This window comes from Juglans microcarpa x Juglans regia, chromosome 2D (assembly GCF_004785595.1).
Source record: "Juglans microcarpa x Juglans regia isolate MS1-56 chromosome 2D, Jm3101_v1.0, whole genome shotgun sequence".
Lineage (NCBI taxonomy): Eukaryota > Viridiplantae > Streptophyta > Magnoliopsida > Fagales > Juglandaceae > Juglans > Juglans microcarpa x Juglans regia.
In genome coordinates, this window is record NC_054596.1 from 31,977,856 (window position 1) to 31,990,851 (window position 12,996).

Here is a 12,996-nt window from a genome sequence, read left to right on the forward strand (position 1 = left end):
CTCCGCATACAGGACATGCTTGTTTCTCCTCATTCTCCTTCCAGAACAAAACACAATCATTCTTCCATGCATGAATGGACTTGTACTCAAACCCTTATCCATTTTTCAATTGTTTCGCTTCATAAAAGTTCTTCAACAATGCAGACCTTTAGGAAAACACCTCGTTAAATAGGTCCAATACCATGTATATTGCTTTCGTCGACATCCCACACAATAACTTAATGTGATGCAACCGCACAATAAATGAAATTTTTGAATGTTTTGTATAGCCTGGATAAAGCTCGAGCTTTGCATCTTCCCACATTGCAACAAAATTTTCAGAGTCAGTCCCTTGGCCACTTGAGGCATTGTCATCAACCTCATCTATAAACATCTCAGCTCCAACGTCACACAACATCTCCTTCATTTCCTCCATCTCATTCTATTCATAATCATCATCTATGTACCGCAAATAATTCAGATGACCGAGCAATATATCCGCTGACTGTTCATTTGGCTCACCATGCAATACCCATCAGGTATACTCCAGATCCATACCGTTCACAAATATATGACTTTCAACTTCATCCAACCCTGACGCACACAAATTTTTATACCTTCGACATGGATACTTAATGTAACCATGACTATCAGCAGAGGCATGAGCAAAATCAATAAAGGTTCTTACTCCACGTGCATAGGATAGGTAATCCTTTCCGAGTCTATCGCCTAGACGCATCCAACTTTTGTCAATTTCTAAAAATATCTATCTATTTGTAACACGTACATAGAAAATTCACATGCATGTCATGCTTCAATTTTCATTTTTATTTTTGATAAGGTAGTTGGTCCTATTCCATTCGAGATTATATTATCCATATTGCACAAATCTCATCACTCTACTACTTTCCACGTTAGTATAAATCTCGGCAGCACCTCCCCATAGTTGTCCAAGTATACATGTTCACATAGAGGGATTGTGACCCTATGAACAGTAGCGAAGATACCGAAACTTCATATTAAACGTGGAAAGTAGGAGTAACAAACATGTGCAATACAGATAATATAATCTCGAACTGTCCACATTGGACAATTCAAGAATTAGTGGACACATAAATGTACACTAATTTCCAAACGGGTCTAAGGTTATTTATTCAATGTCAAACAATATCTATCAAAAAATACTACAAACAATATTTCATGTTGTTTGAATTAACAATGTCAAACAAATAGTAGTGTTATATTGTTAAACTAGAGAGAGATAGGAGAATATGTGAACAAGTTTCCTATCAGTAGATAACGAGGGAGAATGATCTTAAAGAAATGTCTAAATTTTAGTCTAATTACTTAACTGTCATAAACTCTCCGGTCTTGAGAACTCTTAAGGCTGGAAAGACTTTGACAGTTAAGCAATTTGACAGACATTTTTTCAAAATCATTCTTCCTCATTGTCTACAAGACAGGAAGCTTGTTCACATATTCTTCCATCTCTCTCTAGTTTAACATGATAATACTATTATTTGTTTGATATTGTTAATTTATAAAAAAATAAAATTTAATAGTTATAGAATCGAAACTTCAGATTTTTCAACAAGCACCAAATTATAATTGTTATTATATAATTATAATTGTTATTATATAGTTTTAATTGTTATTATTCCTAAATTATAATTTTAATTGTTATACTTAATTGAGTGAGTTATTTATTTTTATAGACAATAAGTATATAATTTCTAACTAAGCATTTATTTGATCTTTATTTATTTACTCTCTATTTTATTTTAAATAAGTATATTTATTTATTCTCATTCTCTACTTATTCTCTACTTGAAGAGTATTTTATTTTATTTATTTATATATATATATATTTAATAATATAATGGTTTAAAACCTCACAATGGTAGGAGTATTTAATAAGTTATTATTAATTATAGTTATTACATGTATATTATACTTTATATATAGTCAAGTTATTTACTTATAATTTGCATAATATCCAACATATTCATAACAAAATGTAGAAAGATACCTAGCAATTTCCTCACAATATTAATCCCCAACAAATGTCAAGCTTCAAAGATCCCCAGGAAATAATCCTTTAAACAAAAACACAATACTAGTTAGTACAAATTAAATAATATATAGAAAAATCACAACATTATTCAAAATAAATAAAAAAATATAATACTAACCTCACAATATTGAACTATTTTCTCTCTAACTCTCTCTCTCACTCTCCCTCTCTCTAACGCTCTTCTCTCTCTCTCTCTCTCTCTCTCTCTCTCTAATGCTCTCTCTCACTCTCTGTCTCTCCCTCACTCTATCTCTTTTTCTGTGAAGTAGAGTTCTCTAAGTGAGGAAGGCACGGTCAAGTCTGGGGCGACATTATCTTTTTTTCAAAATTTTTGGACTTATTGCAACGACTTTGGTTGCTGCAATAGGTCTTCCGTACTCGAACGACAACGTATTGAAGGCGTCCTCGAGCTATTGCAACGACAAGTTAAATGAAAAGTAGTCACATCAAATATCAGGTAAGTTCGAACGTCATTATATACATTCACACGTTATGTGAAATTTTAGTTCCCGCTGAAAGAACCGCCTAATTTTTAACACTCACAAACGTTCAAATGTACAATAGTTTACGTGCGAATGTTACGCTAATAATCCCAAAACAAGAACAGATCACGTGGATTAAGTTCGAATATATAATTCAAAACATTCGCATGTTTTGTTGATGATTTCACAAGTGTATGACCCCTAATTCATGCGGGAAAGATCTCGCCATTTTTCCATTCAAGTTTGCACATCTCGTCGTTACGTTTGCACGTATATGCATCTACGTTAGAACATTTTTTTTTCCCGAAGAGCCAGTAGCCACACGTGTGGTGACCCCATCCCAAGTTTGTTAAAAACTCTACTTATGGCAGAGGAATACCGTGGTTACATCAATATGCTGAACAAAGCCAAAACCAAACCAAACCAATCCATAAGACATAATTGCAAAAAAAAAAAAAAAAAAGCCAATCTTGACTAACACAAGAACTACCAACTAAGTCCAATGCACTAGCGATGCAAAGCAGGAAGCCCCAACTTGTCAACCTTTAAAATCCCTTTTAGTCGATGAGGAATAATGCTGAGAACCATCCACGTCCCAGAATCATGCTCGGAAGCCAACCTCTCTAAGAAGTCTGGCCCTACGTTACACTCATGATATACATGCCTAACCTTATGCCTCAAGCTTGAAAGCATCTGTATTATTTCCTCCCAAAAATCTTCCAGGTACCAAATACCACAGCGCTTATTCTCTAACCAATTAACAATTAAGAGAGAATCAAGCTCCACTTCTATTTGTTGTAATCCCAACTCCAGACAGTGCTGCAAGCCATAATAAAGGGCTAAAAGTTCCGCCATTTTTAATTTCCCTTGATCATCCCGAATAAGACCACCGGCCCCCATACGTCCAAGATTACCCAAACAACTCTCATCTACATTTAGTTTAAACCAACCCTCCACGGCTTTTGCCAATTTACAAGACAAACGCAATTATTTTTTAGCCCCTTTACTGGGATTGAAAACGCCATTAAAATTTGTTTATCACCAAAATGAAATTTCTTACCAGCTTTAAGTGGCAAGCCCACCCAAGAAATGGCCGCCTTTATAGACAACTATAAGGACTCCACCGAGTTCGCTCTACCTTCCATATGCGCCTTGCATCTGCAAACCCACAGCGACCATGTTAAAATAATGGCAACAAGGCCGAATAAACTACCTCTTTGGGTGGAGTGACTAGCTGTTCGGAACCGACATTCCATTTTGTCTTTCCATGGTCTATGCAGATCAAACGAAAAGCCCAGGTAGGAGGACGCACGACGCCAAATTTCAGTTGCAACCATACCTTTAGCAAGTACATGGTCTTGGTCCTCTAAACTCCCCGGAGAACAACATTCACATTTAGAAACTATTAGAATCCCCAAAGAGCTCACACGAGCATCAATACTAAGAGCAAAATGCATTGCCTTCCACAAATTAACCGAATATTTCTTAGGCAATGCCGAGTGCCATATCCAATTAGACCAACTAATCTTCGGGGCTCAGATTCGAATACAATCCCAAGTCGATTTAGACGTAAAACCACCACTCAGGTTCGGTTTCCAAATAAGTAAATCCGTTCCTTCCTTGTGCGCACCAAGACAACCCAAAATTTCTTCCATTTGTTATCGCCCACCAATGCTCTGATCAAGTCCACATGCCAACCATCTTCAAGCCTGCACTCCCGCACCTTCAACTCAGGCTGTGCAGTTACATACATGACTCCACCAGAGCACCCGACTTCAACCATGGATCCCTTTAAAATGAAACCTGCCCTTCCCGTAACCTCCAGGTAGACTGATTTAAAAATTTCGGAATCATGGACACCACACTCCGCCAAAAAACAGAGCCATTCTGAGAACAAACCAGCGTAACGTGCTTATCTTTAATATACTTAGCTTCGAAAAAAATTGGCCCATAAAGAGGATTGAGTCAACAACTTCCAAGCAAATTTCATAAACAAAGAAGACTGAACTTCCTCCAAATTTCGTAAACCCATACCTCCCTCCCGAGTCGACCTGCAGAGTTGTTGCCATGCTTATCTTTAATATACGTTGGAACGTTAAGTATACATGTTCTAACTTAAATATCATCTATTTCTCTTACAAATAACATGGGAAAAGATACCGCCAAAATTTTCAAAACGTTCGCACGTGTAAATCCACATTCGCACGTCAATAAAAAATGTTCGAATGTAGATTTGTATTGTTCGAGCGTAATTCACATATTTATATATTTTTTAAACAATAGTGGTTTATATAACCATAGTGGTTTACATATTTATATATTATTTGCTTATAGTATGTTAGTACATAACATTAATTATTAATAAGAATGTTATTAATTACATAACAACACTAGACTAGTATATATAGTATATATATTATACTAGTGCACTATGTACTAGTATAACTTATATACTAGTACATAATGGTATTAGTATAGCATATATTATTAGCTTATAATATGTTAGTACATAACATTAGTTGTTTATTACATTTTATTAAACTACTTAACAACACTAGACTAATATATATTGTATCTATTTCTTACTAGTGCACTATGTACTAGTATAACTTATATACTAGTATATAATGTTATTAGTATAGCATATATTATTAGCTTATAATATATTAGTACATAACATTAGTTGTTAATTAAACTTAATTAAATTAATTAACAACATTAGACTAATATATATTGTATATATACTATACTAGTGCACTATGTACTAGTATAACTTATATAGTACATAGTGTTATTAGTATAACATATATTATTAGCTTATAATATGCTAGACAATAAAATTAGTTGTTACACTTTATTAAACTAATTAACAACGCTAGACTAATATATATAGTATATATGCAAATGCATAGTGCCCTATGTACTAGCATAACCTATATACTAGTACATAGTGTTATTAGTATAACATATATTATTAGCTTATAATGTGCTAGACAACAAAATTAGTTGTTAATTACACTTTATTAAACTAATTAATAACACTAGACTAATATATATAGTATATATACTAGAGCGTAGAGCATAAGTATAGTGTATATATAATATATTATTTAGTATGAATTATAAAATTTTTATTGTAGAGACGTTCGAATGTACAAACATAAAGTTCGCATGTATCTGGCATTGAGTACAAGCAATCGCATGTACTAACATAACGTTCACATGTAACGAGAATTAAGTAATTAAACATTCAGACGTTATAATTGAAACATTCGAATGTCTTTCTCTCTCATCAATTGATGTTCGCATGTTAACTATTAAATGTTCGCACGTTAAGTGTATAAAAGATTAAGTCTGAACGCGAAACGGCACAACTCACATTTCTCTCTCACTCAATCCGTAGCCTCCGTCGCATACAACCGTTTGCACCGCTGTCGCTGCCGTCAAACTCCGGTACAACCATCACAACAGATGTAGGCATTCTTCTTTAACCTTTAGGTACATTTTTTTTGGATGTTTAATGAAGGTTTCGGTGATTCCCGAAACCCCTTGGTGATCAGACCTTTATCTTCATTTTCTGACCACCACGCATTGTCAATGGCCAAACTGCCACCATAGAAAGCTTTCTTGAACTTTATACTTCATTTGTACGGTGGCCCTCGAGCCAATTTCATTGTGTTTGACATGTATGGGAATGATTGAGTCGACTCTCCCATTTCTGTATCGTAACGTTCAAATGTTACGATATAACATTCGAGCATTAGATCTTCCGAATGAGGAAGATGACATACATGTTTGCACATTAATCATATAACGTGCGAATGTTCTATAGTACATGTGATCATATTTAGTATGCATGCGAATTTAAATTATACATGCGAATGTACATCTGTAAAGTTCGCACGTATGATCGTTTATATTCTTGAGCGGCACATACATGCGAATGTTATTTGTAATTCATGCCAAAGTAAAACGTTTTTCTTGCCATAAACCAAATATACGTTCGAACTAATAGTTATGTACGTTCGCACGTATTATTAAATACATTCAACAGCTTCCTCACGTGCGAATGTGATATGCTTTATACGTTCCAACATGTATTTAAGCCGTCATGTTTGAACATTTATCATATTACGTTCGAATGCTTATACTAGATAATCTAACGTGCGAACATAATAACCAAAACGTTTGTACGTATAAGCTTATCCTCCAAACGTTAAATTTTACGTTCGAACGTGTACCAGAAATAATTTAGATTAGAATACATAATATGCTTCATAATATTAATATTGCTCAATTTTTTTTTCTTTCTTTCAGGATATAACTCATCCTCTGACTACTAGGAAAATGGGGAGGGAAGGAACAATAGAGGGCACGTCTTGAATCGTGGCTCAAACAATGATTCCTGAATGAGAAGTCATGATCAACCACTTTCACGAACTCATATGGGAGCAGAAGAGTGTTTGAGACGTGTTCGTTACAAGAGGTTTTGAGTATCTGCACATTGAAGGGTTTCTTATATACAGATGTGCTCCATGCCTGAGGATGCATACTCAATGGTTCGGGAGTTTTATATGCAGATGTGCTCCATACCTAAGGATGCATCCTCTCACACTATGTCAGTACGCGGTGTTTAGTTCGAGATCTAAGCGGATGTCATTGTCGAGCTTTTGGGGATCGGTCGCATAGCTGAGATATCGACTGCAGGAGATGCTCAGCCTATGGATGGATCCCGAGTAGATGCAGATGTAGGCACTTCTGCATCATCTATTGGCCCAGTTCACCGATTGGAGGCTGGGGATGGTGATGAGAAGGATGGTGATTGAGATAAGGATTTCTACATCCTCATTAGACCGACCGAGACCGTATCGATAGGAAGAACTCATTCAACCAGGTACAGCTCCTCCCTTTTTTCTGCATGTTGCATCTTATTGTTGCAACAAAAGTGGATCCTGTGGGACATAAGGCCACATTTAGCCGAAAACACGCACAGTTCCTTATACAAGTGGCACATGGGACCCCATTGACTTGCCACTTCGTATTTTTGAAAGGATCCATTATGAGGCAAGCGTCATCTCCAAGGACAACCTTCCATATGGAGTCCTCATTACCAAGTTATTACTGGCCCGGAGTGTGCAACCCATGGTGGAGGAGTGAAGGACAGACTAGATGAGCCCCATCAACATTACCACACACCGTCGGAGCATTGGATAGGGGAAGAGGCATGCTCAATGTCAGCCTAGCCCTGTACCAGATCTTGTTCCTCCGATCCAGTCCGAGCACGGTGTTGGGAGCACAATCAACCGCCGACAGGTACATCTATGGGAGATGTGTGGCCTGCTTGGGTTGATGCGATGGTCTCAAATATTACTGCGCACATCGACTGAAAGATCGAGTTAGTAGAATAGAATGTTAGATTTTGTCGCTAATGTTCTCCATCGGATAGATATCATAACACAAATGTCAACACATTGACTGCCGATTTTAATAAATATATAACCAACACGTTTTGAGTATTTTATACTTTACTTTTATCATATGTAATGAATAATATTATTATTTAATATATCTTCTGTTTTTGAATTTCAATTCCCAATATTTTTTAATGTTAGCTTATACAATTTTAATATTAAATCACTGCATTTCAATTCTCAATTTTTTTTTTAATTTGAAATATCCAACTTTAATATTATATCAATTAACGTTCGCATGTGAGAATCAATAACGTTCGAATGATGGCACCAAAATTTTTTACGTTCTCACGTAATTAGACCCCATGTTCGAATGTCCAGGGAATGTTCTAACGTGAATATGTGTATGTTCGAACGTAATGTAATTTCTCAGCTACTTTCAGTGACAGTTTCCACAAACTGTCACAGAATATACTTATAAAATGGTGTCTTGTGCATCATTTGTATAAAATGGAGTAGGGAGCTCAATATCATTCATATCGAATTTTTTATGTTTTATAAATGATGCTCAATACACCATTTTATATATATAGGAGTAGGGAGCTCAATATCATTCATATCGAATTTTTTATGTTTTATAAATGATGCTTAATACACCATTTTATATGTATAGGAGGATAAAGAATATGAAAATGTGATACATGAATTAATAAAGATACATTCATGAATTTAGAAACTCCAAGAGTTGACACATGAATGAGTTAGAATTCTAAAAGGTTGAATCTTAATGGTCATTTACCCAGTTCATGTATACATTTATAACACCTCTCCTTGGATAATCATGCAATTCTTGTGTACCTTAAAATATTTTAGGATTGTCTCGTTAAGACCTTGCAAAGAAAAAATCAGTGGGGAAAAACCGTAGCGAAAGAAAAATAGTAAATTCATATAATCTTTTTCTCCTATTGAAAAGTATGTAGAGTTTCAGTTAGTTTATAATGAATGATCCTTACGCTGACGCATTCCAATATTGTGTACTAACTTCTTAAATTTTACAGTTGGTAATGCTTTAGTGAATAGATTTGCCAAATTATCATTTGCTCGTATTTGCTTGATATCAATATCACCCCTTTTGTGGAGCTTATGTATATAAAAGAATTTTGACGAAATATGATTGCTTCTATCATCTTTGATATAGCTTCCCTTCATTTTTGTGATACAAGCAGCATTATTTTCAAATAATGTTGTCGAACTATCTTTGATTTTGGATAAACCACAATTTTTTTGAATGTGTTGAATTATTGATCTCAACCAAATGTATTTTCAAGTTGCTTTATGGATTGTAATAATCTCTGAGTGGTTGGAAGAAGTAACAAATAATATTTGCTTGATAGATTTCCATGAAATAGCAGTATGGTCACAAGTGAATATGTATCCTGTTTGTGATCTTCCTTTATCCAGATCGAAAAAGTAACTCGAGTCTGCATAACCAATTAATTGATGAGGATTCAACCATTGTGAATAAAATAATCTCATGTAAATTGTTCCACGAAAGTAATGTAGAATATATTTGACACCATTCCAATACCTTTGAGTTCATACAAAAATTGTATCTTGCTACTAAGTTGATTGAAAAGACAATATTTAGCCGTATGCAATTTGCAAGAAATATCAAAGCACCAATTGCACTAAGATACAGTACTTTAGGACCAAGAATTTGTTCATCATCTTCTTGAGGGTGAAATTGTCATTTTTTACATCAAGTGACCAGACTATCATTGGAGTACTTAAGTAATGAGCTTTGTCCATGTAAAAGTACTGGAGGACTTTTTTCATATATGTTGACTGATGGACAAAAATTATTTGAAAAGCACTCAATTTACAGACTAAGACAAAATTTGGTTTATCTAGGGTCTTTCATTTCAAACTCATTGTTTTTAATAAGTTGAAATTTTTATGAGATCTTCTAGAGTCCCAACAAGATATAAATTACCTACATATACTACGATAATAGCAAATTTAGAATCTGACTTTCTAATGAAAATACATGGACAAATTGGATTATTTTCAAATCTTTCTTTTATTAGATCAACAGTAGCAGGTCTAGAATCTGACTTTTTAATAAAACACACGGACAAATTAGATTATTTTCAAATTCTTCTTTTATTAGATACTCATTGAGACGATTGTACCAGATGTGTCCAGATTGCTTTAACCCATATAAAAATCTTTGAAACTAGATAAAATAAATACTTTGGGATCCTGAATTACATGTGTGAGGGGAACTTTCCTCTTGAGAAAGGCCCATAGGACCTCAGCCCAGAAGCCCAGCCCAATGAGGATCTAACCTGAATAAGGAGCAAATCGTCAACCAGGGAGAGGTGCCATCTGGTCGACAAGGCAGCTCAACCTGACGCATCGGCGGCCTCCTTCAAGAACAGGGCATGCATGGGGTACATGAGAAATGTGGAGGACCCTCGATTCATCAACATCAGAGCATCAACGGCTCCCATAAACCAGGTTGAGGCTCAAGAAACTACCCCATATTAATGACATTGTAAATCAAGTCACACTCACAATTATGAAACCGACACGGAGCCCCGCTGCATTTAGAGATTCTGACAAAAAAACACAGTGCAAGGACTCCAGGTCTCATAGCGACAAGCTTGATCTGCTCACCGAACTTCTAGTATAAATAGACCATCTCAGGTAGGAGGAAGCTCTCTCTGATTTTTAAGATTTCTTACTTATTCACTACACTCCAAGAACAATTACTGACTTTGGCATTGGAGACTCCCCCAGCTCCTAGGCCGCCCTTCCAAAGTTGCGTACTTCCTCTCTTTGCAGGGCCCGTTGTTGGTACCTGGTACAAGGGTGTGCAAAACATGACATTAACACCTGATCAAAAGGAGGGGTGACTAATGTACAAGATCAAAAGGAAAAGTGGCGTTCGGCTCCCCACTCAAAGAAAATTAAGCCAAGCACACGCACCGCACAAACGATAAAAATGAGCAACAAAAACATCATCACTCGGCAAAGAAAGCAATGTAAGGGGGCCACTGGCGTGCAAGGTCACCGATTGTGACCAGACGTCGGCGGGGTAGGACATCGAGAAATAGCAGAAAAAGAAAGGTGGGAAGTGCGAGGAGAAATACAGCAAGGGAAACGTGGAAACAACATAGCAAGGAAAATATAGAGACCGTGCAGCGCGGAAAACATAGAAACAACTTTGTGGAGAAAGCAAGTAACAATTGCGGGAAATACATAGTCAGACATACAAAAAAGTCATTTTATTAACCGTATCATAATACAAAAGGCCAACTACATCATGAAATCGGACTACAAGGAAAAAGTTACATCATAAAGTCGCATGAAACCATTGAACTACAAAAAATGACTCGCACTGAGAAACCCATACATTCTGATGAACCGCCTGCAGTACCTTCTACTCCGTGTATACACGTACAGGGGAGAAGTCCTTGGAAGGATCCAGGACCGCAAGCCCTACCAAGACCAGCTCGGCGGCAGAGAATGACGACCGCAGAATCGCAAAATTGCAGAACCGCATTACGACAACAAAGTCTGACGGAGTCAACATTACGGGGTGTAACTGGGGTTGAAGACCACCACCGTTACGATGTGTCAATAATGCCCGAGGAAAGTCAATAGGGATATCCCGAGGCAATTAATCGAGTTGTATGGTAAGTGCACAGCCCGAAACCCAATAGTAGAGGATTGGCAGGAAACTTGTGCTGAAATTCCGCCCTTATAAATCTGACTTGATCCTAGCACAGCCACCTCCAAACCTCCGAGTTAACCCACCAACTATGGAAGATGGCGGCGGGGCCCGAAGTGTGATAAGAAAAAGGGTGAAAAAGAGAACAGGAGGTCTGAGATTCCAACGAAAAGGAATACGCAAGGAGATCTACCTTGTGAGTCCGCCTTCACGAGACAGGTTCATTTCCAGCAGGGCCTTCACGAAGGCCACTGGAGATCAGGCCCACTCCGAGCATGTCGCATCGTTGCAAGGACTCTTTGTGCGAGGAAAAGTCACACACGCTTAAGGTCCGGAGGTCGCACTGGGGGTTCTGGAGGAGGTAGGTCTTCATCTGCTCCAAGCCCTCCTCATAGCCGAACTTCTACTCTTCATCTCGTACCCCCCGGATGTAAGACAACTCGTTGGCAAGCCGCTAACGGTCGCTTCTTGGCTCACGAGTGTTAGCTAGTTCATAGTCAAGGTGGTCTCTACGTCCAACCTTTGCTACTTCTCATCCTTCAGGTTCTACTCTTTGATGCCAGCGACTCATTGGCCTCTTTGAGCTTAGATTCGAGCCATCTGATCTACTGACCATCAGTGTCTCGTTACTGATGACGCTCGGGAACATCGGCCTGCAATCGCTCTAACTCCAACTGGCGTTGGTCTAGGGACTGCTGCAGCATGTCCCTAGCCTCGCAAGCTAGCGAGGCCTCAATGCGTAGTTGACCAACCTCCCATTGGGATCGGATCAAGTCAGCTAGGGCTCCCTTAGTCGCCTATCTCTGTTCCCGCTCAAAAGCCACATGTTCCATGGTAGTTTGGACCAGGGAGCGAAGGTCGCGGTTCTCTCTCACAAGCACCGCTAGGCTGTCCACAAGGAAGGCGGCCAGGCGTCTCAATCCCTACAGTGAAGGGCGAGTTAAAAGAAATAAAAAGGAAAAAGAAAAGAAACACACGAACCAAACGGCGGTCGAGCAAAGTTTACCCCAATAAGTAGCACCCTAGCTTTCTCCTTTGCTTTGCGGACACGTTTAGCGCGGCCACATGGCTCGGTCGTCCAAAGACTTTCGGGGGCCTTCTTGGCAACCTTCACACCGTCATCAGCAACACCTATAGCTTCCTCACCGAGAACGTCACCTATTGTCCCCGCTGTATCACAGGGGCGAGTAGTTTCAGCCGCATAAGTTGCATCAACAAAGACCCTTTGGGCCGGAGGTGCGGAGTAATGCAGGATGGAGGACGACATTAACACTTTGGATGCTCTCGGGGGCGTAGGGAGATGAAGCATGCACG

At 37.8% G+C, this 12,996-nt stretch overlaps 1 protein-coding gene across 1 annotated transcript; it reads right to left on the bottom strand.

The window, feature by feature from the left end:
* Positions 1 to 3,042: 3,042 nt before the first annotated feature.
* Positions 3,043 to 3,435, bottom strand: LOC121249440. Its single transcript, XM_041148152.1, has one exon. The coding sequence runs from the start codon at positions 3,433 to 3,435 to the stop codon at positions 3,043 to 3,045; it is 393 nt and encodes a 130-aa protein (XP_041004086.1).
* Between the last annotated feature and the right edge of the window lie 9,561 nt (positions 3,436 to 12,996).